At 44.5% G+C, this 22,574-nt stretch overlaps 1 protein-coding gene across 5 annotated transcripts in view; it reads left to right on the top strand.

Annotated features, from left to right (window-relative positions):
• Positions 1-22,574, top strand: part of SMOC1 (SPARC related modular calcium binding 1) — a 144,565-nt gene that overhangs the window by 109,401 nt on the left and 12,590 nt on the right. For all 5 annotated transcript variants that reach the window (XM_068399282.1, XM_068399284.1, XM_068399283.1 and 2 more), the window contains exons 8-11: positions 6,392-6,584; positions 7,496-7,578; positions 11,940-12,045; positions 21,770-22,017. In XM_068399282.1, the coding sequence (XP_068255383.1) occupies positions 6,392-6,584; positions 7,496-7,578; positions 11,940-12,045; positions 21,770-22,017 (630 nt within the window). The remainder of the gene's footprint in view (positions 1-6,391; positions 6,585-7,495; positions 7,579-11,939; positions 12,046-21,769; positions 22,018-22,574) is intronic.

The following is a 22,574-nucleotide window of genomic DNA, read 5'->3' as shown; positions in this document are numbered from 1 at the left end:
ACCTCTGCTTCCTCTGTAGCCTATGCCTTGAGAAATGAAATTGAGTACCAAGGTAAAGCAAGGACTGCTCAACTGGTACAGTGTGGGAGCACTTGCAAGGTTTGTTTTTCTCTTTACCTTTACATTAGCCAGAATACCCTGGAAGGGCCACAGTCCCAGACAGAACAGGGTGGAGCCGGTAGCAGTGTGATGACTAACAGAGGTGCAGAGAGATTTATGCTATCCCCATGAGCCATTTGTTCAGCTGTTATTGTGTTCCTAGTAAACACAGAAGGGGTTGTTTCTCTCCCTCCACCCACAGCCCTGCTCCGGGGACAGGCAGCTAGTGCCTATTCATCGCTTTGCTTTTCTACTCCTGCCAGCCCTTGTGCATGTGCATACCCAAGGCTTTTCAAATTCTCTTTGCCCTGCAAGGTGGAAGGGATGCAGATTTGGGCTGCTGATATAACCTGTGCCGAACTTTGGGGGCTGCACTTTCTGCCCACAGCTTTGGTGAGCTCCATACTGGGATGGGGCACCTGTTCCCCTGGAGCAGGCCTGGGTCCTGTTCGCATTAGAGCTCCCTTATGCAACGTAAAAGCACCTTTAAGCTGGTGTACATGCTGTGATAAAATAACCAGTTCAAGACTCCTCTGCTAGAGCAGTGTAAAGAGAGGCTAAATAAAAATGAGAAGTCAACCCTGTTTGAATTAAGCTCCCCTGGGAGACAGGCAAACACTTTCTCTCACTGAGAGGAAAACTGAGGCACAAAGACACTTAGTCCTCAATTTTGGGTTGGCACAGGATGTCAATAGGAACTTGGCACTAGGTACCCATACTGCTGCCTTTCGTTCTGTGCTGCACTAGTTCCTCACAGAGGGGAAAGCTGGGAGTTGAACAAAAAAAAATTGGGACAGGCATGTGTTTGATTTTTTTGAAATGGTATTTTGAAGTCAGGTCCCTGTTGCAGCACTAACAATGGGGATTGGTCAAAAATCCTTCAGTAGAAGACCTTTTCCTCCCCTTCTGATGAATGCTTGTTCATTAAAACGGAAGCTTTTTTGTGGGAACTCCATGGGAAAAGTTTCCCTAGTCCAGACAGAATTTCTAGTCAAAAGAAATGAGAGAGGGAAAGAGAAGGAAATATGCCCTGCCTGGCATAGCCTGTAGCTCTGGGGTTAAGCTATTTATATAGGTTCATTGGGGCTGGGCAGAAGCACAGAGGGAGGTCTCTCTTTTGCCTGGTTTGGAAGAAGGACTCCTGTCTCTCAGGAGTGTAGGGATCTCTCCAAAGTGGTTGGTTTTGGTGTCACAGTCTGTATCTTCTTTTAATAAGAAAAAAATTTGGGTGCAGAAGAGCAATATTCAAAAAATAATCCGCTGTGGCTGGATGGCAGATCTTCCTTGTGTCCCACCCTGATCATCCACAGCATCCTCGCAGCCATGGTGACTGATGCTTAGTCCTTTGGCTCTGATAGCAAGAAGAATTGTTCTGTGTCCAGAGAGCAGCTGGGGGAGGCTGCCTTGTCTCCAGAACAGCACGCTGGCTGCATCTAGCCCTGCAAGCTGAGCATGAGAACTGTTAAGCACAAGCCTTTGGTTAGATGCTGCTAGACACCCTCTTTTCTCAGCTTTGTAAGGTAAACAAACACCCCATTTCTTTAATAACCCTCTAGTTCATTAGACAGTCAGATGAGTCCCTTACCTCATCCATCATTTTTATTTTTATTGTGCAGGCACTAGATGTATGTTTGAATGTGTGTGCTTAAGGGACCAGGAATGAGAGACCTTTTTATGCATCTGACCATGTATTTCTCAGAAGGCCATTACTAGGGGAAAATTGTTGCATAAATAATGTACAACTGCAGATGTCCAAGCCCTGTTTTCCTGCAATAGCTCATGGCTTCAGAGACACCAATTTTAAAAATGTTTTAAGGAGTGTTAGAAGCAGTCAAGAGTAAGAAGGAACAAACAGCATTTTAGAGCTGGGCAGTTAAGGTAAAGTGGATATTTCTGCCAGTGATTCTCTCCTTTGTGTGTGCATGCATTCCCCGTCTTTTTTTTTTTTTTTTTGCTGTCATTGAATTTGTTGTAATCTATATTTGCTGTCTTCCGAAGGTTTCGCTCCCCAGCAACAGCAAGTTGGCAAGTGTTACTCAGCTTCTTTGCTGATGCTTGTCTTAAGTCAAAGCAGAGATGGCAGAAAATGGGAATGTGACAGTGCCTTTTTAAAAAAAAAAAGAGGATGTAATATTGTTGTTGGTCCTGGGAAGGCTGTTTGTGTCCCACTGACTTGCTGTCTTAAATGTTCTTCTCTCTCGAAGTGTTTAATATAGGGAAAGAAGGAAAACCTTTTTTCTTTATCTTTCTGTGCCTGCAACCCCCATTAACTTAAACGGGGAATAGGCTTTTAAGTACCCTGCATGTATAGTAAATATATGCTTCTTTCTAAGATGACAGCTTAATTTCATAGCTGGCTTTAAACCTTCTAGCTTGGCCATAGGCTTTCACTGTCCTCCATAAACCTGGCCTTGGCAACAACAGCAAAGTTTCCAGTAAGCAGTCTGAGTGGAACAGGCTGACTTCAGTGTCCTGGAGCTGGGATAGCATTTGATGGTCCCTTCATTACCCGCGAGACCGTCTTTCAGGGTGACAGTGTATGCAGTTCATGCCAAGTCCCATACCAGGGAAGCTGATGGTATGGATTTCCCAGCTGATTTTGCTGGCTGTTGAAATACACCCCAACTGTTAATATTCATGTTTATTTTTTAAGGGAATTAAGTGCTTTTAGAGTGGTAGCCTGGAAAAAAGAGCCTCTCCAGGGGCTAGTGCTAGTTAATACTTTCTTCTGCTTAGTAGACAGATGTCACTGAAGGAACTTTCCACAAGGCTATTGTCAGAGCCTCTGTTTAGTGTCAATGTGTTTGCTCTTCTGACCCCCTCTAGCTCAGGGAAAGTATGGTGTATCCAGAAAGTGTTCAGAGAAAGAACTGGGTCAGCTGGGATTCTTCGGCATGTAAAGGAGATGAAGCAGAAATCTGTAAAGCAGTGAGAGGGAGACCGGAAACTGTTCACTGTTTCATCCTCCAGAAGAGCTAGGGTCAGCAAACAAAACTAGTTGGAGCCAGGTTTAGATCAAACCAAAGGACGTACTGTGTTCCGCATGCAACATGTAGTCAAACCACAGAACTAGCTGCAGGATGTCATAGTCAATGAAAGTTTATGAGAGGAGACATGGCAAACTGGTGGAAAGGAAAAAAACCTATTGCTACTCACTAAATACAAACTCCGTGTCTGTCTCTGCAAGTTTCTGATCCACAACTGATTGAGACATGAAATACATGGGGGAAAGAGGTATATGATTGTCCTGTTCCTCTGTTTTCCTCTAAGCTTCTGCTTTTGGCCATGGCTGGAGGTGAAACAGACAAGTTGGGCCTTTGGTTTGCCCCAGTACATCTGTTTTATGTGCTTCAGGATGTAATGGAATAGATGAGACTTTCATAGTGGTTACGTCTAGATGTGTGCTACAAATGAGAAAAATCTGATCTCCATGCTATTTCAGTTGTACTGCTATCATTGCTAATGACAGGCCAATGAATACTGGTATGACGACGGTGGATTTTGCATCATTACATCTATTTGATGTCAACTGAACAAAACCTCTAAGATTTGTTTCACTCAGCCTTTAAACACCCTGGAAACAGGAGTGACTACCAATTAGTTCTCTATTCTAGTAGTAAATGCTGTGAATATTTAATTCCCACAAATTTCTGTTAATATGTGCAAGGAATTTTTTGCCATTTTTTTATGGCATAGCATAAACATATGTGCAAGTATATGCATTTATTCTGTGTAATTTGCATACCTAACTGCAAACATATGTAAAATAAGATACTAACTCATTAAACGCATTTATTCTTTCTTCTTTTTTCTTGGTTTCAATAAGTGGCATATTTTTTTGTTCTGACATGCAAAAAAAAAACACTTTATTTTTTTCAGAGTAATTTTTAGTGCTAATTTTGCAAGATTCAAAGGACTTGGGAAATCTTGGTTTGACTTTGTGCACTCAGGAAGCTTTGAGGATTTAGATAGAAAAATTCCTGGAATATAGTTCTCTTCATCAGAAGTTTTTGTTCTTTTGCTTGTTATATAAAATGATGGTAGGGAATTCTGCCCCTGTTTTTGCTTCCCCAAGCTGCATGAATGATGCTCCTCACCTGAGGGCCAAGGTGTGAATTGCTGTCAGCAGACCGCGGGTAAGTGGGGGGCCCCTCCTGATGTAAGTGGTTTGTTAAGGAGCCTGCAGGCTTCTCGCTCAATGACTTCTCTGTCCACGTGCAGCTTGGGAACAGTCATGGGGCCTTTTTTTCAGATGAGAAATCTGTCAGCAAAGTTAAGTCAGCTTAAATATCAGCTGAGGCTTGAGCTCCCTTTCAGTTTTTGTTGACTTTATCCCCTCCTGCTCCTTCCCGATCAAGTTTCTCTCTACTTGAGCCAGACTTGCCGACACTTTAAAGTTTTTATTCTGTGTTTCGCTTGTGTGAATTTGTGTGTGGCAAAGTTCAGGTGCCCTTCACATTCTCAGCCTTGACAGTGATCTGAAATGCTGAGGAGAGGGAGACCATTCTGAATCTCTGAAACTGTTTAGCTGCTACAGTTCAATTAGAAACTTTAGTAAAAGTGCTTCTGGTACCCAAAGTGTGCTGTACTCAAGTGATGCTGTGCAGACCTGCTGGAGTGTTTGTGTTGTACCTGCTGCTACTAAGCTGAGGAATTCCAGTTGTGAATCAGCACCCCATCTGTTCCCCAAATACAGAACAAAAATCACTCTCTGCACCAGAATTTATCACGAAAATATAAAATGTAACTGATGGGGTACAGACAGGCAGGCAAAATACACGGAACAGTGAGCATGTGTTAGTTGTGTGCTAAGCCTGTCTGGGGGGCAGGATGCTGAGGTCATGCCATGTCTGCTGGCTGGCCGTGCAAACATCTGCAGGTTTGGGATGAATCTGCGGTGTCATTGCCTGTCAGTGTTGAAGCACTTTATATATTGAAAGCTTGAGGGGATTCTTGGTTGTGGCGAGGAGTTTTAGAAGTTGTGGCTCATCTATAAAAAGAAAAGAAAAAACACAGTAAACTGCAAGGGAGAGGAAAGCTAGGGAAGGAGAGAACAACTATTCCTGCTTCTGGTTTTTGTCACTCTCCTAAAGATAAAAGTTAAGAGTTATATTGTTGTCTTTTTTTACCCTAGACTTAGATATGTTTTAAATCCTGTGATCAGCTGCCTTGACTGCTTTCTGTCCTACGTGCACGCTTTTTTTCTCTCTGTGGTACCTTCAGTGGTTTCCAAAGTTGAAATAATTTTCCTACTCCTCAAAGGGCCTGAATGTTTGAAGACCTGTAATTGAGAACTATTGGCTGTTGAGCCAAATAGGTCTTAATGTCCCATGGGTACTCTGTGCAGCTCTTCCCCCTTTAATGGCTGGTCCATATAAGAAGCAGCAGCCTGGCACCTCTCCATGCATCTGTCACTCCTCTGCAGGTGGTGGTCAAAGAGGCAGCATTAGGGCCAAAGGTGCCAGGTTGGCTGCAGAAGCCACTTCTGGGCTTCTTTCTCTTCTTTGGTGTGTGCCATCTGTGTACTCTGTTCTCTGGTTGATGATGTCTTTGGAAGTAACCTCTTCTGTGTAATATAAGCTATTAAGGGACAGGGTCCTACCTACCCCTTGGTAGGAAGCAATGTTGCGTGCCCTCTGTTTTCCAGGTGAGGACAATGGTGGAGTGTGCTAGAGAGGTGAAGGCAGTGTGGGTAGAATGGGATATCCCATTCTGTTCCCTGCCAAGGTGTGTGCAGGTGCTTTCTGTACTGGATAAGGCAGTGTTAAAACATAACCTTCTGCTCCTCTTGGGATCATGTTGGAGAGATGCTATTGAGAGGGAAGATGTTTTGCAGTCTGGAGAAAGAGACAATGGGGCAGGGCAGGGTGTTTGCCTCCTTTGTTTAGTTGGAAAATACCAGTCACAATTGAGGATCTCTCAGTATGCAAAAACATCATCTGGGAAAGGCTTACCCTGTGGCTGAAGTAATAGTGACTTATTGTTATCTGATAGCTCTGTTCCAAAACACACGTGAATGGGAACAGTTTTTCCTGCTGTTCATGGCTTGCTGGGCACTTGGCAGTCATTATCTATAATCCATAATCTTGTGTCACAGCTAAATGTAGCAGGAAGCTCTAGACCCAGAAGTCCCTGAGTCCCTCGGGATGTAGAAATACTGGTGTTTGCTGAGAAGGAAACAGGCACAAAGGTCTACTGATGTGAAGGATACCGATATCCTGCTGAGCTGAGGAAGGTGATCTTGATTTGACTTTTTTCCTCCATCCCCTCCAACCTCTCTCCCGTCTTCCAGAGAAAGTTCACTCCTGCGACCAGGAAAGGCAGAGTGCCCTGGAGGAGGCCAGGCAGAACCCCCGCGAGGGTATCGTCATCCCTGAGTGTGCTCCTGGAGGGCTCTACAAACCAGTGCAATGCCACCAGTCAACTGGGTACTGCTGGTGTGTCCTGGTGGACACGGGACGGCCCCTGCCTGGTACTTCCACTCGGTAAGAGCTATAGGCCTGGTGAGATGCCTGCCTGGAGAAGATGAGATATAAAAAAATTCTGTTGCTATATCAGATAAGTTCCTACTTTTAGAGCAGTAAACTCTGTGCTACCTTCCTTAGAGCTAGCAATGCTGTATGTGATGTTCCCTGTTGAATGTTACAATGCAGCTCCCTCTCTGTTGGAGCTGGTGCATAGTAACTACTGTCTTTACTTTCCTCTGTGTTAAGTATTCATGCAAAGCAGCCTTTTTTTCTCTGGCTTGCAGCTTTTGGGTGGTAGCAGGAACCAGGGCTTTGCTCAAGAGTACAAATCAGGGGCATGAGCAGTGAAAAGACAAGTGGCTTTGTTACATTATCCTCTGCTTTATGCTTCCATGCTGCAGCCACGTGGATCCTGACCAGTACAGATTTAGAAGACTGATTGGTTGTGTATTGATAGATTGTAAGCCAGTGACATATTTTTCCTTGAGTTACTCTGTATCTTGAAACTACCTGGGGAATCTTTTCTCACTTGAGGTTTGGAAACAAATTGTGGGTCTGGCAAATTACAGTAACAGGCCAGTAGGAGTTGGGACCTAAACTCTGCTGGATACAGTGATTCTGCAGAGCACAGACAGCTTTGGAAAAAAAAGCTCAGCCTGTGCCCACAAGAGTTGGAAGAGGGCCTTCTGCTGTTTGTGGGTTTAGGTTGGTAGCTGCTACTGGACTTCAGAGTATGCTTTTCCTTCTGTCTCCACTCCTGCTGCTGTTGCTGACTGTTGTCCATAAGCAGACAGATGCTTGAGAATAATATTTCTTCTGCAGGTTTATTGGTTTCCCCTGCAGTAAGCAGATAAGACACAACCCCTTAGCAACCATCTGATGACACTAAAGCTGTATCACATAGTTTAGCATCTGCTGTTCTTTTTCAGCTATGAGACCCCAGTGTGTGAAAGCGATGCCAGATCGAAGAGCACAGAGATTGATGATCCATTCAAGGACAGAGAACTTCCAGGTCAGAGAGGAACAAGATCCTGTCTCTGCCTTCTTCCCTTGTCTCACCTTGGGGCACTGAAGAGGCCAAGAATATTGTCGAGGAGACAGGGGATTTCCCTCACTGTGCATATTTTACCATGGGTTTTATTCTGTGGTTTTTTGGATCACCTCCAGTTTCAGCAGTGAACTGGAAAAGGCTGGGAGTGTCCTGGGGGCTGGATTATTGCCTGTCTGCCCTTTGAATACATGTCTGGGATCAGAATTTTCAGGAAAGAAACCTGGATGCCTGGAGGGTCCCCTAGGGGAAGCACGGGCTCAGCATTGAAAGTTCTTCTTCAAAGCCTGGCCAGGACAGGATCCGTTCCATTTAGCAGGATCTTTCAGCAGCTTGGTGCCCCCTGAGCAATGAAAGATGACACAGCTGACAATTGTCAGTGGACCAACTGGCTCCTTGACGCTGCATGGACCAGGCAGGGCAGTGTTCCTGGTGCATTAAAGTCCCTTAACTAATGCTGGCTCCTCACTTAGCTGGACTTTATCCCGCATTTGCTGCCTGGTACCTGCTTTATCACAGAATCACAGAATGTTAGGGATTGGAAGGGACCTCGAAAGATCATCTAGTCCAATCCCCCTGCCGGAGCAGGATTGCCTAGACCATATCACACAGGAACGCGTCCAGGCGGGTTTTGAATGTCTCCAGAGAAGGAGACTCCACAACCTTTCTGGGCGGCTTGTTCCAGTGTCGGTCACCCTCACTGTAAAGAAGTTTTTCCTCATATTTATGTGGAACCTCCTGTGTTCCAGCTTGCACCCATTGCCCCTTGTCCTGTCAAGGGATGTCAGTGAGAAGAGCCTGGCTCCATCCTCATGACACTTGCCCTTTACATATTTATAAACATTAATGAGGTCACCCCTCAGTCTCCTCTTCTCTAAGCTAAAGAGACCCAGCTCCCTCAGCCTCTCCTCATAAGGGAGATGTTCCACCCCCTTAATCATCTTTGTGGCTCTGCGCTGGACTCTCTCTAGCAGTTCCCTGTCCTTCTTGAACTGAGGGGCCCAGAACTGGACACAATATTCCAGATGCGGCCTCACCAGGGCAGAGTAGAGGGGGAGGAGAACCTCTCTTGACCTGCTAACCACACCCCTTCTAATACACTCCAGGAGGCCCTCTTGGCCTTCTTGGCCACAAGGGCACACTGCTGGCTCATGGTCATCCTGCTGTCCACTAGGACCCCCAGGTCCCTTTCCCCTACGCTGGTCTCCAACAGGTCTGTCCCCAACTTGTACTCATACATGGGCTTGTTCCCATTGCTGCTTGTTTTATATTCTACTTTTCCCTCTTAACAGAATGACAAGCCATAATTTACTGTTTGCCTACCTTGTTTCTTCTAGAAAGATGTGCTGGGCATAGGTGTCTGTGCAGCTTTTAAAAATGCTATCCTACCTGCTTGTGCTCTGGTTTTTCCTTCCTGCTGCCTTTCTAAGGAGCAGAATGAGGGGCCCTCACTGACAGGTCAGCCATTGCTCCCCTGGGTGGGGGCTGACTGCTTGAAAACAGAAGCTACAGTGGGTTCCTCTCCACCATGAGGGAGTGGTAGAGACCAAGGACTCTGCAGAAAGAGCTGGTAGCTCTGGATCCACTTTATTTTCTCCTGGCCCTTTCTAGGGCTAGCATAAAGTGAGTTGTCCCTGAGCAGGTTAGCAAAGGAAGTGAGATTTGTTCCAGATTTGCCTTCTGTGTCTCCTAATCCTCCTCCTGCTGGCTCCTGACCTCAGGCCCCATAGCTTTCTGCTTAGCAGCTCTGCACTCAGCAGGGCCCTCTTCTATGCAGGTCCTCATTTTCACAAGTCATGTAGAAATTTCCTATCTGCCTCCTTCTCACATTTGAATGAAATTGGCCAACTGTTTCAAGTATTACTTTGGGGGATAGGGAGAGGGAAGCCAGCTAAATGATTGCATTAAGGCTCATTTCCTTAGGAAATCACGCTAAAATAGAATAACCTTACTTCCTTTCTTCCCCATCCCCTTCTCCCTTGCTTTACTGCCTCTCCCTGCACTTCCCCCCTGCCCCTCCAGAACTCCTCTGTGAAAATCCTTCACTCTTGGGCTTTTTCTTTGAGACTCTCTGATCTCTCAGGAAGACAGAATGATTTAGTTTCCCTTCTCCTTCCCCTTCTGCGCTGCAACTGGACAAAGGGACGGGAACTGCTTGACGCAGAAGAGGACACGTGATGCTCTGTAGCTTAGTGGTCTGGTCCCAGCATCAGACTTCAGGAGAGTTCCTTTCTCAGCCCAAGCCACTTTCCTGTGGCTGAGTAAACTTTCAGCTTGGTGCTTGGCTGCATTGGCTGGTATGACCCTTCCTGTTGCTGAAAATACCCTTGTCTATGGAGATGCTAGGAGATGGAGGATCTGATCCTGGTTTGTCTGCCTGAGAGATGCTGTGCTGCATGATGTTTTGATGCAGACTTGAAGTTTGTTTGATTAGCTGCTCTTGTATGCAGAAATTCACTGGTGAGCCAGAACTGCAGGGGGTGAGAGAGGATGTTTCTTTTTACTTTTTTCCGCTCTCATTTCTTAGCAGAACTGAAGTTTAAGAGAAAACACTGCTTTAATTTGAGACTGATCATTCCATTTGCACTAATTCTGTAAGGGGGAACCCACGCCTTATTCCTCTTCTAGAGATTTGCCCATGCTTCATACTCTTAGTGCTGCAGGCACTGTGCTCCTTGGCCTGTGTGAAGAGACCCTGCAGAGGCCAAGGTGGGGGAGACTTAAGTCCAGATCCTTGCACACCTACACATACCCTCTTCACAAACTGTGTCATGGCTGTGGCGAGAGGAAAGAAAGAAAGAAGGAAAGTGTTGCTTGCACATAGCAAATGGCAAGCTGCTAATTCCTGCAGAAGGTGAGATGCTGAGGCCCTAGGGAGATGACTTCTAGCAAGTGGTTTTTCAACCTTCTCATTACTGCAACAAAAAACTCCTTTAAGTGAGTAGTCTACTCTGGCTGCTACAGCAGCTTACCCATTACAATGCTGACATTTTCTGGACCATGTGCCAAACGAGTGCTGAGGGGTGTGCGTCTGTGTAATGCACGTAATATGGAGACAGGCAAGGGACTGCTGGTTAGCTATTGCAGAGAACAGAGCCTGTAATACTGCAAGGGAGGGAGTTTTGTCAGATCAATTTGCAAGCTGCTTTCAGCTGTCAAGGGATTACAGTAAGTTTCTGGTGCTCTGTTTGGGGTACATGTGCTTCTCCGCTTGTCTGAGAAAAGCAGAAAGTGTTGACACTGTTATATGGTGCTGGAGGAGGCTGTTTTCTGATGTCTGCTGCCTTAATCAGCTGACTAATTGGTAGTGCATGGTGGTTTGGGGAAAGAGAAGAGGTGAGCAACGTGGTGATGGCTTCTCTGCCACATCAAGAGAAGACAATAGGATGGGGGATGGTGGTATTTGGACAACAGTTTTGGAGGTGGTGGGTTGAAGTTAAGTATACTCATTCCTTGGTAGGCTAGAGCAATTGTTACAGTATTAAAGTGCTAGTGAATGAAGCATGCTTTTTCTCCTTTAAGAAGCAAGGAAATGGCATAGATTGCCTCATAAAGGTGAGGAGTTGGAGAATTTCATCTCAGCTGTGTCATAACAGGCTGCTGCTGTTAAGGATAGGAGGCTCTGTCAGTCTGTGGTTATGATGGTGGGGAACTAGATGGCCTCAGCACTAAGTAATGGAAATGGTTACCAAGCTTGTCTTCAGCCTGCTTTGTCCTGATTAAGCCAGCAGTGACTGGGGGCGATTACCACGTGTTGACTTAGACTGACGTATTTCCCATGCAGTGTGATCATGCAAAGAACTGAATTATTGTGGTAGCTGCTGGCAGGCAACGCTCTCTGTGCCTGAAGAGGGGAGTGCAAGCAGCAGTCCTCGCTTTGGCCCGTGCTTTGGGAAGCTTTAAGCTGTCAGTTAGGACCCGAGAACAGCCGTGTTTGCAGAGGAAGATGACCCAGGAGGTAATGAGTTGTTTTGTAAACTTCTCTGCAAGTGTCACCATGGGAACTCCCGTCTGCCAGGCGCTTCCAGCACATCCCTGTGGTTATGCTGGTAGAGAACTGCGAGAGGCCATAAAGCTAACCACATGGTCTTCCTGCCAGATATTGTTGGTGACCCTGTGTGCGCCTGGACAAAAGCTGCAGGACAAATTGCCATGCAAAGAAACCCACTGAGGGTTTCTTTCTGATTCTTCTGCCTTTCCTTTGGGACTGTGATGATAGCTGACATGTTACTAACAAAGGAGGTTCTGGCTTGACCCTTGCTGAACTGGGGTAGGAGACCAATCCTCTGTGTTCTTGCATTAAACCTCCTCTTTTCTTTCTGCAGGCTGCCCAGAAGGGAAGAAAGTTGAATTTATTACCAGCTTACTTGATGCTCTGACTACGGACATGGTACAGGCTATTAACTCAGCAGCACCTACTGGGGGTGGGAGGTGAGTCCAGAAAGCACTCAGCTGGATGCCACCAAGGTGGCTGCAGAGCTCTGTGTGCCCCTGAGGTGGGGGCAGGAGAGAAAGGTGTTGCTCTTCGCTGATTTGAGTTCCTCTGGGTTGCTGGGAGAGGAGATGAGGCTGCATCTTAAGACGCTGCTCTGTCCTGTTACCCTCGCCCTGCCTGCCTTCTCCTGCTCCTTCTCTCTGGCAGCTGCTCCACCATAAAGGTTAGCACAACCCATTTGAAGTGTGAAATGAGAGCTCAGTGGGAGGAAGTGGCTTGTTCTTTTGTCCCCTGGTGCATGAAAAGACCTAATAAAATGCAAATGGATTGAAGGAGACCCTGTGGCCTAGTGGCTACCACAGGGAGTGAGGAATTCGAACCGAATGCTTGGCAGTACCAGTACTGCGGTTTTGCTGTGGGGCCGGAGCCAGCCTGCTGATGAGGAGAGGAGCTGTTTTTCATGGGCCTCCCCTCTGCCCCGCTGCCTGCTCATCCCTCTTGGAAGGACCAGCAGGTCACGCCTGTTGCGAGAGATGGGCAGGAGTCTGCGTTTCTGGGGAACTGGAGAAAAGCTGAGGTCTTGTCTCCCCCTTCTGCTTGATAACTGCAAATCCCCTTAGCACAGTGGCTGCAATGCTGTGGCAGGACAGGGTATTGAGAATGGACTGTGACGGATTTAAAAGAAGTGCTGTATTGCCTCGGCTAGGCAAGGCTTCTATGGTTCTGGATTCCCCTGACTATAAAAGGAGTCAGTGCTAGTTTAGCACACAGGGATGCCACAATGACTAATGTGCTCATTTTCATAGGGGTGTAAAGATGAAGGAGGTGCCTCTGTGCCTGTGTTACTTCTGTGGGTATTGCTCCAACCTATTGAGAGTAATGTTGATCCCCTGCTTTCTTCTTTCAAAATGTAGAAGGAAGCAGTGCCATCTTTAACTACTCAAGACAAAAAATTCCTGGGTGGCACATCTGTGCCTCTGGTTTCAGTATGGATTGCTTGTGAACCCATATGGTTTTAACTTTGCATTTGGACCTTACAAATCAGGCCAGTGGCTGAGTGCCTGCATGCTGAATAATCTGTAACCCATCGAATTAGCAGTATATGCCTAGCATGTCTGTATTCATATAAACAGGATGAAAAATGCCCCAAGGACGGGAAATATGTCGGTCTCTCCGAAGCCATAAGCATTCCAATGTCAATTCTGTCTCATTTGCATGGCTCAAAAGCAGTGGGTAAGGGTGGCGGGAAGCCCTGGAGAGTATTTGATATTTATTTGGCATCTTTGGCACTGGGACTGAAACCCAGCCAATGTAATCATCACTCTTAAAATAAAGCTTACTATAAACCAATATTGTAGAGACCAGAGATGTATGCCTCCCCTGCACTTCTATAAACCAGCAGGCTTGCTTCGTAATGTTCCCTCAGCTTTATGTATTTCTCAGCTTTCAATAGAGGCCTTTCTGGTAGAATTTTTCACTGCGCAGCTCTTCACACAGTCGTCGTGTTGATTTATTTTCAGCTCCAGTGTCGGCAGCCCAGTTGCAAGGGGAAAAAGAAATCTTTTAGCAGGCTGTCCTTTGTAAGGCAAAAGACTGCTACCACCCAAATACTCTGCCTGCCCACAGCCACGATTAAATTCAGGAAACTGCTCTGGCATAAACTTCCATGTGCATCAGCTAGGCTAAGTGCATACCCCAAAGAACATGTGTCAAGCTTTTCCATCCCACCATGCCATGATGGGACCATTTATTTTGAAAAAAAAAAAAGCATTTCAAGGAATTTTTGTTACTTATATAAAAAATCGATTAGTACAGCTTTCATTTCATAAGAGTTTCCAGAGTTGGGACACTGTCTCTGTGCAATGAGTCCTGCTTTCCAAGTTTCCCAAGGGGAGGAATGTCCTGAGTCCTCTCTTCAGGAATATCTGAAATTGTCTGTGTGACCTGACCTGACTTGACTTTGGCACTGGAAATGAAAGCTCTTTTCCTAGATGAAGGGATATTTTACCTATAGAGTTATGATAATCATAGGACTAATTAATTTCTAGCCTTAACAACTAACAAAATACTGGATTTATGACAGTGCTTATCCTGTATCTCCCTGGCCCAGGTTTGCAGAGAAGGTCATGTTGAAAAGAAAAGCTAGAGATCTGACTGTCTGGTTTTTCTCAATGTCAGTTTTAATGTCTTAATGTCAGTTTTCTTATTGGTGAGGCAAGCTTCACTTACTGCAGGCTCTTCTCCATCTTTGCCATAATGATGGCAGAACAGGTTCTGTATTTGAACACACGCTGGTTCCCTCTGTAGCCTCCCTCTTTCTGTTCCTTTACAGCATTCAGCATTTCATCTTCCTGGGCCCTTTTTAGAGTTTGAACAAATGCAGCCAATGATCTAAGGTAAATTTTTAACATATTACCAGCAAAGCTTGTGCCTGTTGCAGAGGATAGGCCAGACAAACAGCAAGCTGTACCCCCATGTCAGTTGGCCCCATATATTGTCCTATGTATTTTAATCAGAGAAGCAGCAAGTGGGAGTTTTAGGGAAGGAGGGGAGTATTTGTGTCTCTCTGTGACCGCAGAGAGATGTTACTGGTATACAATATTCATCCTTAGTATCAACATTATAATATGGGACCAAACACAGAGAAGAGCTTTTCCAAAGTGTCAAGGGCTGAAAAAGCCTAACAGTGAGAGTCCTAAGGAGCTCAGCCTTCCTTAGGGTATTAAAAGAAAGGAAAAAAAGGTTGAAAGATGATTTCATATAATCTGAGTATCTCCATAGAGACAAAAGCTCTGTAGGCTCTTTAGTGTAGCAGGGAAGAACATGATTAGCTTAATATAAACAGACTTGTGATCAAAATTTCTTTAAAGCAAGGGCAATTCTAAGGCAGAATGAAGTTGTGAGGGAGGTGACAGATTCCCTCTCTCTAAGGCTTTAGTCTTAGGCATGATGCCTTTCAGAAAGACTTGCTTTAGTCAGCCACGAGTTATGGTCCTAAGAGTAATTTAATTCACATTGCGTGAGTATGATATACAGGAAGTCAGATTAGATGACCCTGCAGCCTTTAGTCTGAATCTGGATATGTGGAGTGAAAACTTCTTGCATTTGCTGAGTGCCTTCAACTTCAAGACTTTACCTATTTATGCTGCAAAGCTATCTGTGATCTAATCCATATTAGATTTTTTTGGGGCGGAGCGAGGAGCATGGGGAGAAATGATAGAGCTCTGCATTTAAAATACTACGTTGAGCTGTGCTAAACTGCTCACTTTATACTTGGCACACACGAAAACAATCTAGTAGCAGCAAAGTGAGGCTGTACAACTTGGATTGCTGCAGGCCATGTAAGTAAAACCTGATAAGACTTTTTTTTTTTGGGCATGCTTAAAACAACCTTGTAATCCCTTATAGGTTTTGTCTCGTTTAAGCAAGTTCAAAGGTATTGACTTTAATTGAGTTACTCTTGCTTTACAATAATGTAAATGAGATGAGAACTTCCCTTCCTCGTGGCCCTGGTTTATATTACAGCAAAATAGCCAAGTAGACTTCATTTAGACTTTTGAAACAGAAAATCTCTGGTAAAATTAATTCTTAATTTTAAGTTTATGTAATAACTCCAAGGCACATCTTGTTACTGTATGTTTTCAAAGTAATTAAGGGAGTGCTTCTAGGAAATTGGTTTATTAACCAGTGTTTGGTATCCTTTTTGAAAAGACGCATAGTTGAAATTGTTCACATATAAATCCTATATAATAGGAGCAGCACTTTTTAAAATTTAAGCTTCGCTTTAGTGCATTTTAGTCTATTTTCTAATTCAGACATACTCATATTATGAAGGGCCTAAAATAAAATAGACCAAAGGGGATCCCAGCCTGGGTTTCCCTGATCAGAGGAACTCTCTTTGGTCCCTGCCAATTCAGAAATGAATTTTAGTTGCCGAAATATGTGCACTGTGGCTTGCTACATTATCAGCAAAAATATTAATGTCCTGTGGAATTTTAGATTAAAAGGGCAGCTTACAATAGCTGCCCTTATCATGTAACACAGCAGCTGGGTCCCTTCATTTTAAGTTGCCAATTATTCCCCATGTAATAGCCCTAAAGAGTACTTCAGAAAATTGCCCCCGAGGTTCCCTTTCATGCTGTAGTTGAGCAGTTTGAAGCAGGCAAGCACAGCTCAGCACATCTCCAGGGTGTTCTGAAGCTGAGCCATGTTTTAATAAAGATTGACACTTTTCAGACAGTGCAAGGAAGTTAATGCCCAACTCCTATTGCATTTCAATTGAAGTTGGATACCAACTTCTCTTTGTGCTCCTATGGAAATTCTAGCCTAATTAAAGATATGGCAGAGTTCATGTAAGAGGAGGATCTTTGAACAGTCAATGAGGAGTGAAGGGAGAAGATTTTTAAACCTTCTAAATTATTTATCCTACAATCTCCAGAAAAGTTGTGTTCAGATTAGTGTTTCATACACAACTTAGCTGGAGGAGAGGAAGAAACTGGGCCTGTAATAGGAAGATAACTTAAGTTTTAACTGTAGAGGAATTATGCATTCCCCATAATGAGTTCAGACTGTGTAGTACCCTTTTGTTTAGTCTGAACACAGCTTAGTTTTTTGTTGGCTTCTTGATTCTCTGGCTACAGGAAAGGGAGAATAATAAAACAAATACATGATCCTTTTGCAATTCCATTAGAGTAATCCTCTTTGATTCAAGCCATGCTCCACTGTTACAGCTTTTAACTTTAGAACAGACAACCGCAAAGAACAACAAAAGGAGAGTAAGAAGTAGAAGCAGAGCAAGAGCAATTCTGAATTTTACCTCAGTTTTTTAAACTCTTACTGCTTTCCATCACTCCCCCAGGCACCTTGGTGGACATCATGAATGCTGTAATGGGCATTGACTGCAGGGTCAATGCTTTGCTCTCATCCATGCTTTGTTCAGTGCCAGCACCAAGCAAGGTATACATCCTTGTAAAAAAATTTTCAGGTCATAGAAACTTACAACTTTAACTCCTGTAGACATCCCAACTGCAAATGTACCTTGTGTGTTAGGAGAGGAAGCTGGACTAACTTTTTTTTCTACTCTGTTGCTTCTGCTAGCAGTTTCTTGTCCATCAGTGTTCTTTCATCCTGAAATAGCACCCTCTGGTTTATAGTCTGTTTGAAGTCCAGTTAGGTGATGTTAGGCTGGTCTTACTCCCTTTCCCTCCTTCTGCCTCAGCTGCTATTGTTGCTACATAAAGTTTGTATTACAAAATAATAGGTTTTCTAAAGGTCTTCAAACAGGTGACCATCTGCTGGGTACTTCAGAGGTTGCAACCTGCAACCTTGCTTTCTGTCAAAGCAGTATTTTGTATTAGGATTTTCTGACACTGCAACAGTACTGTGAGTCTGTGCAGCGGGACTGCAAGTGTGCAGGGAGCAAAGGATCAGCTTTGGTAGGAATGGACTACAGTTTACTCAGTAAAATTTAGTGGGACATGTTACACTTTGACAGCACAGTTCTGTGGAGGATAATGTGATCGCACACTGTAGACGGTTCTGTATGTGAGTAATGTCTGACATTTGCTGCTCTTGTATACCCTCTAAACCTCCCCTTCTTCCCTGCTCATTCCCATTGAGTTAACTCCTCCTTTCTTGCAAGGGGCCTCAAGGGCTGGAAAGCATTACAGGCTGCATGCAAAGTGCATGTTCAAGCTCTCTATTTGATGTTTTGGCATATTCTTCTCTCTCTGCTCCAGAATTCGGTGCAGCTGCAAAAGTACGTGTCCATGTTTTTTCATAGCCTCTTTGTTTTCTGCCTGTACCCCAGTTACACCAGATGATATGATGGTGTTCTATGGAAGTGTGTCTCGACTGGAAAATAGTATTGTTAAAAGTAATAGTACCTTAACCCATGTATCTCCAAGCATAAGCCACCTAAGAAATAAGTGTTCTCCTATGAGGGAGCTGATAGCACATTATACAGGAGGAGGAGCAAAAGCCTACTTAGAGAGGACTATATACTTGATGCCAACAAATCAGTAAGAAAGCTGGTTCCCTGTCCTAGGCTGTTAATGATAGACCACGCTTCTCTTCATTGTTGGATTGTGGGTGGGCTTGTGCTGCATAATGAAGCTAAACTTGCTGGCTTATGTACGGGAGCGATCCAGCGCAATAGCAGCTTAGATTTGGAAAATGAGCTTGCACAGAGCTATTTGCTTCCCCAGCACTCATTCTTTAGGACTGATTGTTTTGCCATAGAGTCCTAAAGAGGAACTATTAGGAAGAAAAGTAAGTACAGCTGTAATGTAGTCAACACGAGAAGACTAAGAAAGCTTGTCTGCATTTTGGTACTCATAGAATCATAGAATGGTTCGGGTTGGAAGGGACCTTAAAGATCATCTAGTTCCAACCCCACTGCCGTGGGCAGGGACGCTGTTTGACTAGACCAGGTTGCTCAAAGCCCTGTCCAGTCTGGCCTAATATCTGTCTTTATAAAGTCTTACAAAGCTGCTACAGCGCTGGAGTGAGAGACTGGAATTCGGTGAATTTTTGTGTGACTGGTGTTAGAGCAAGAGATGTTTTGCTGAGAGCTGAGAATGTACAGGGCAGCTTTGTTCTCTCTTAGTTTTTCTGGTTCCTTTAAGGTCTGAATGAGTAGAGAGGCAGCCCAACAAATGAAGTTTGCATCTGAGGGCTGATTTATTTCTCTTGCAAAAGCAATGGAGAGGTAATAGAGGGAAATTCCCCTGGAATACTCCTGCAAAGTCTATGCTTGCAGTACAATTAGAGCTCCCAGGTTAATTTCAGCTGACCTGGCAGATACAGTGGTTGTCACGGCACATCATCAAAGCTAGGTGGCTTAACGGTGCTGTGAAGTTGCATCAATTCATGTTTCATGGATGGTGCATAAATGTCTTGCATGGGAAGCCGTCAAAGTCATGACAGTTAGATATGGTGTTGTAACCTCAGCCTTCTTTAGTGTATCATGTAGTTTCATGAGCCAGGGAGATGTGGCTGCACTGAGATGATGTGGATCCTTCCTGTGCTAGGATTCTGGATGATCATCAGAAAGGGCAGGCAACCAACTCAGGAACTGCAGTCCTGCTAAGCCAGCCAACAGGAAGTAGTAAAAACTCAGAAATGGCTATATCTTCCTTCCTCCTACAATCACAGCAGTTAAACTAATTCCCTTTAGCTTCATTAGCATGTTGCAGTTTTCAGCATGAGCTCTCAGCATGCTCGTAATGGCAAAGATTGATGTACTATCACCTCATGACTCAAGTATTTGTATTAACCTGTGGATTTCCCTGATTTTCTCTATGGAAGTGCTGAAGAGAGCTATATTGCCTCTCTTGGTAACTCATAAGAGCTTCTCCTTGGTGTGCCTCTGAAAAAGAGGCACATTTAAGTCCTGCTTCTGAGCATCTCTTCAGCAGGTAGAGAGAGGTTTGTGTTCCTGTCTGTTGTCTTTCTGCTGTTGGTTCTAAGATACTCTGCTATTTTCTTCATTTCTGCCTCTCCAGTTGTGGGCCTTCAGGAAACAAAGGGCAGGCCAAAATGTGGACGAGGGGAATCTCGCATGCAAAAGCTCAGGTATTATTGCTCTGTCTCAGCAAAAGCAGAATATTGTCCCTTGCAATACAGAACTTCCCTGTGGCTGTTGGAAACGTGCTAGTCTTCAAATGCGAGTCAGCTCATTTCCAAAAGGGAGACAGGCCAATGGCTGTGTTCATAAATGTCATAAAAACAAGCCACAGGATGTGTTTTTATTCTCTCCTGTCATCCTGGTCTTCACATACAGTTTCAAGGCTCTGAAAAATCCAGGCACTCCCTTAGCTTCCTGGGGAGATTTTTGCAATTTCTGCTTGTCCATAGGTGGCTCCAGGGGTTTGCCTTGTATTTTGGCTCCCAAAACTAAGCCAGACTTATTCCCAACCTCTTCTTCTTCCCCCCTCTTCTTCTTCCCCTACAGTGTTTATCCCACTGTGCATTGACCAGATGCTGTGCCTGAACGCCAGGCTGCTTCTCAGCTAAGAATTAAATGAAGGAGGAGATAAGTTTCAAGTAAAACTTTGGGGAAAATGTTGTGCAGTTTATTTGCTCTCCCTACTGTGTGTGTTTACTTGTCGCGAGGATCCAGATGTCTCTGGATAGGGGCTACCTTTCTAAATTGTATCTTCATTTGTAAAAGCTATCAGAGAAGGTTAATGGGGATCTCTGTTTGCCACCTAAGCTCCAGTGCTTGCTTTCTGCATGTTGCAGACTCCGCTTCACTAGTGATTTAAATTACCATGGTGGTAGTGTGGGGTTTTTAGTTTTCAGGCTCTGTAGCTGCATTTTAGAGGCAAAACTGGTCATACCAGAAGGTTAAAAGAATTTTCTCCTTTCTAGTTCCCAACAAAGAAATTTTCAGTGACCATTTAAATATATATCCTACCAGTTTCTGAAACAAGGTTGGTGACAGTCTTAAAGTGCATTTTCTAAGGTACCTGGGTTCATATTTCCCCATCAGCTAGAATACCCCAAACTCACACCAGAATCTGGCTGCCTGCAGCATGCAACTGTCCCTCTCGCCTTCCTGGGGAAGGAATTTAGGCAGCAGCTGGAGATGTCTCCTGGAATAAGTCAGAGCAACCAGTGCCAGTGTACCATGTCTGACTACCTATCCACTAATTTCCATATGCTGAAATGCTGTATTCTTGGGAGGAAAAAGCCTCAAGTCTCAGCCTCATTTCAGCTTTCTCTGTTGGCATGCTCATCACATGGAGAAAAGGTGGACTAGCTTAGTACAATTTTTAAAGAATTCTTCTTTCTAGTTCTTGGTATCACTGAGGAATAACCCCTTTCCCACTGCTGGTGCAGAGCACCAGACACCAGTTAAATGGTATGACGTAACAGTGCCTGTTCAGTGATGGCTTGACGTTGAATGGCAGCATTCTCTATTCGTGCATCTTCAGCTGTTGCTTTTCCTTCTCTTCTTCTCCTCCTCTCTGACATTGTTTGTAGTTGTCCACAGAAAAGAAAATGTGAGCCAAAGAATGTCAAACGTGTAATATCACAATGAGTAAGAAATGCAGCAAACTGAAGTTGCCAGTTCCGTAGTATTGCTTTTAATGGATTTGTGGTGCTTGTCTGCTGTGGAATTCTTGTGTATAAATCAACCATGTGAAAAGCATTAAATATGATGAAAATACAGCACAGGAGTTCAGATCGTATAAATAGATACAGCAAGAATGTTGCATCTTGCCAAGGACATTTTCAAATAACGAATGTGTCTTGCATTAAATGAATTTGTTCCCTTTCTGAAGTCTAGATGTTGCTATCACAGAAACTACCATGACAGCTGACACTCACAGCTCTCCTGCTGGTAACTTGGATGGGAGCCCAAGGGTCGAAAGGAGCATGGGGATTGCCTCTTGCCCTCTAAAGGGGATCCTTCTGGGACTAGGCAGAGTTTCAGCAACTGGTGTGAGGAGAACCAGAGCTGCTGAGGGTATCAGTCTCCAGAAATATCTTGGCACCACTTCGTTAATGCTGAAGGACATTTTTAGAAAAAGTTCATCTCTCTCAAAAGAGCCCAGCTAAAAGGAGGAGATTGTAAGACCTGTGTATTTTGCCTGCTTTAAATATGGCATATTGCGTGTCTGACTCGGCAAGCAGCTCTGGCTCCTCAGCATGTGCTTGACAGCGTTGGTGAGAGCACCTACTTGTCGGGGGCCTGTGCTTCCTCTGTTTCAGGTTCTCTGAGCCAGACCCCAACCACACTCTGGAGGAGCGAGTGGTACACTGGTACTTCAGCCAGCTGGACAACAACAGCAGCAATGACATCAACAAGCGGGAGCTGAAGCCTTTCAAGCGTTATGTAAAGAAGAAAGCCAAGCCCAAGAAATGTGCCCGACGTTTCACTGACTACTGTGACCTCAACAAGGACAAGTCGATCTCACTTCAGGAGCTGAAAGGGTGCTTGGGAGTCAGCAAGGAGGGAGGTGAGTGTCTTTCCTTCCTCATTGCATGAAAATGGGTTACAGTAAACTCAGGAATTGGTTTTCTCCTGGGTGATTCAAAAGTGCTGCAGTTTGTGTGCGAAGATGAGTGGGATTAATACCCTGCCATGCAAATGTAGTTCGTTATTTGTGTTATGGCTCTGTCTTATATCTCTTATCACAGACCTTTGTGCTGAGCAGTGTACAGAAACAGGGCAAAAAAGATGAGCCTTGCCCAGAACCCTGCTTGTACTGTAGAAGTCCTTGGAAACTGTAGTTCAGACCAGGTCCCTTCTGAGTAATACACTGCTAACAATATTCTGTTGTCTCAACCATGTAGGCTGGATGATGTATGAGCCAACACAGACCTAGTCCTTCTCCAGAGAACCTGTTGACTAACAGAAATAATATTTATTTTCATTGCTAAATCCAGCATGCAGGAAAGTGGATGATGCAGAGAGAACAACTCGGAAAGAAAGCTCAGGGCTGTACTGTTGCCCTTTTTCAGAGTTAAATTGCACTTTAAGATTGGGGTAGAAATAGGGTGTATGAATAACGTA

The sequence above is a fragment of the Nyctibius grandis genome, chromosome 4 (genome assembly GCF_013368605.1).
Source record: "Nyctibius grandis isolate bNycGra1 chromosome 4, bNycGra1.pri, whole genome shotgun sequence".
NCBI classification, from domain to species: domain Eukaryota; kingdom Metazoa; phylum Chordata; class Aves; order Nyctibiiformes; family Nyctibiidae; genus Nyctibius; species Nyctibius grandis.
The sequence above is the reverse complement of the archived record's forward strand: the minus strand, read 5'-3'. Positions and strand labels throughout refer to the sequence as shown.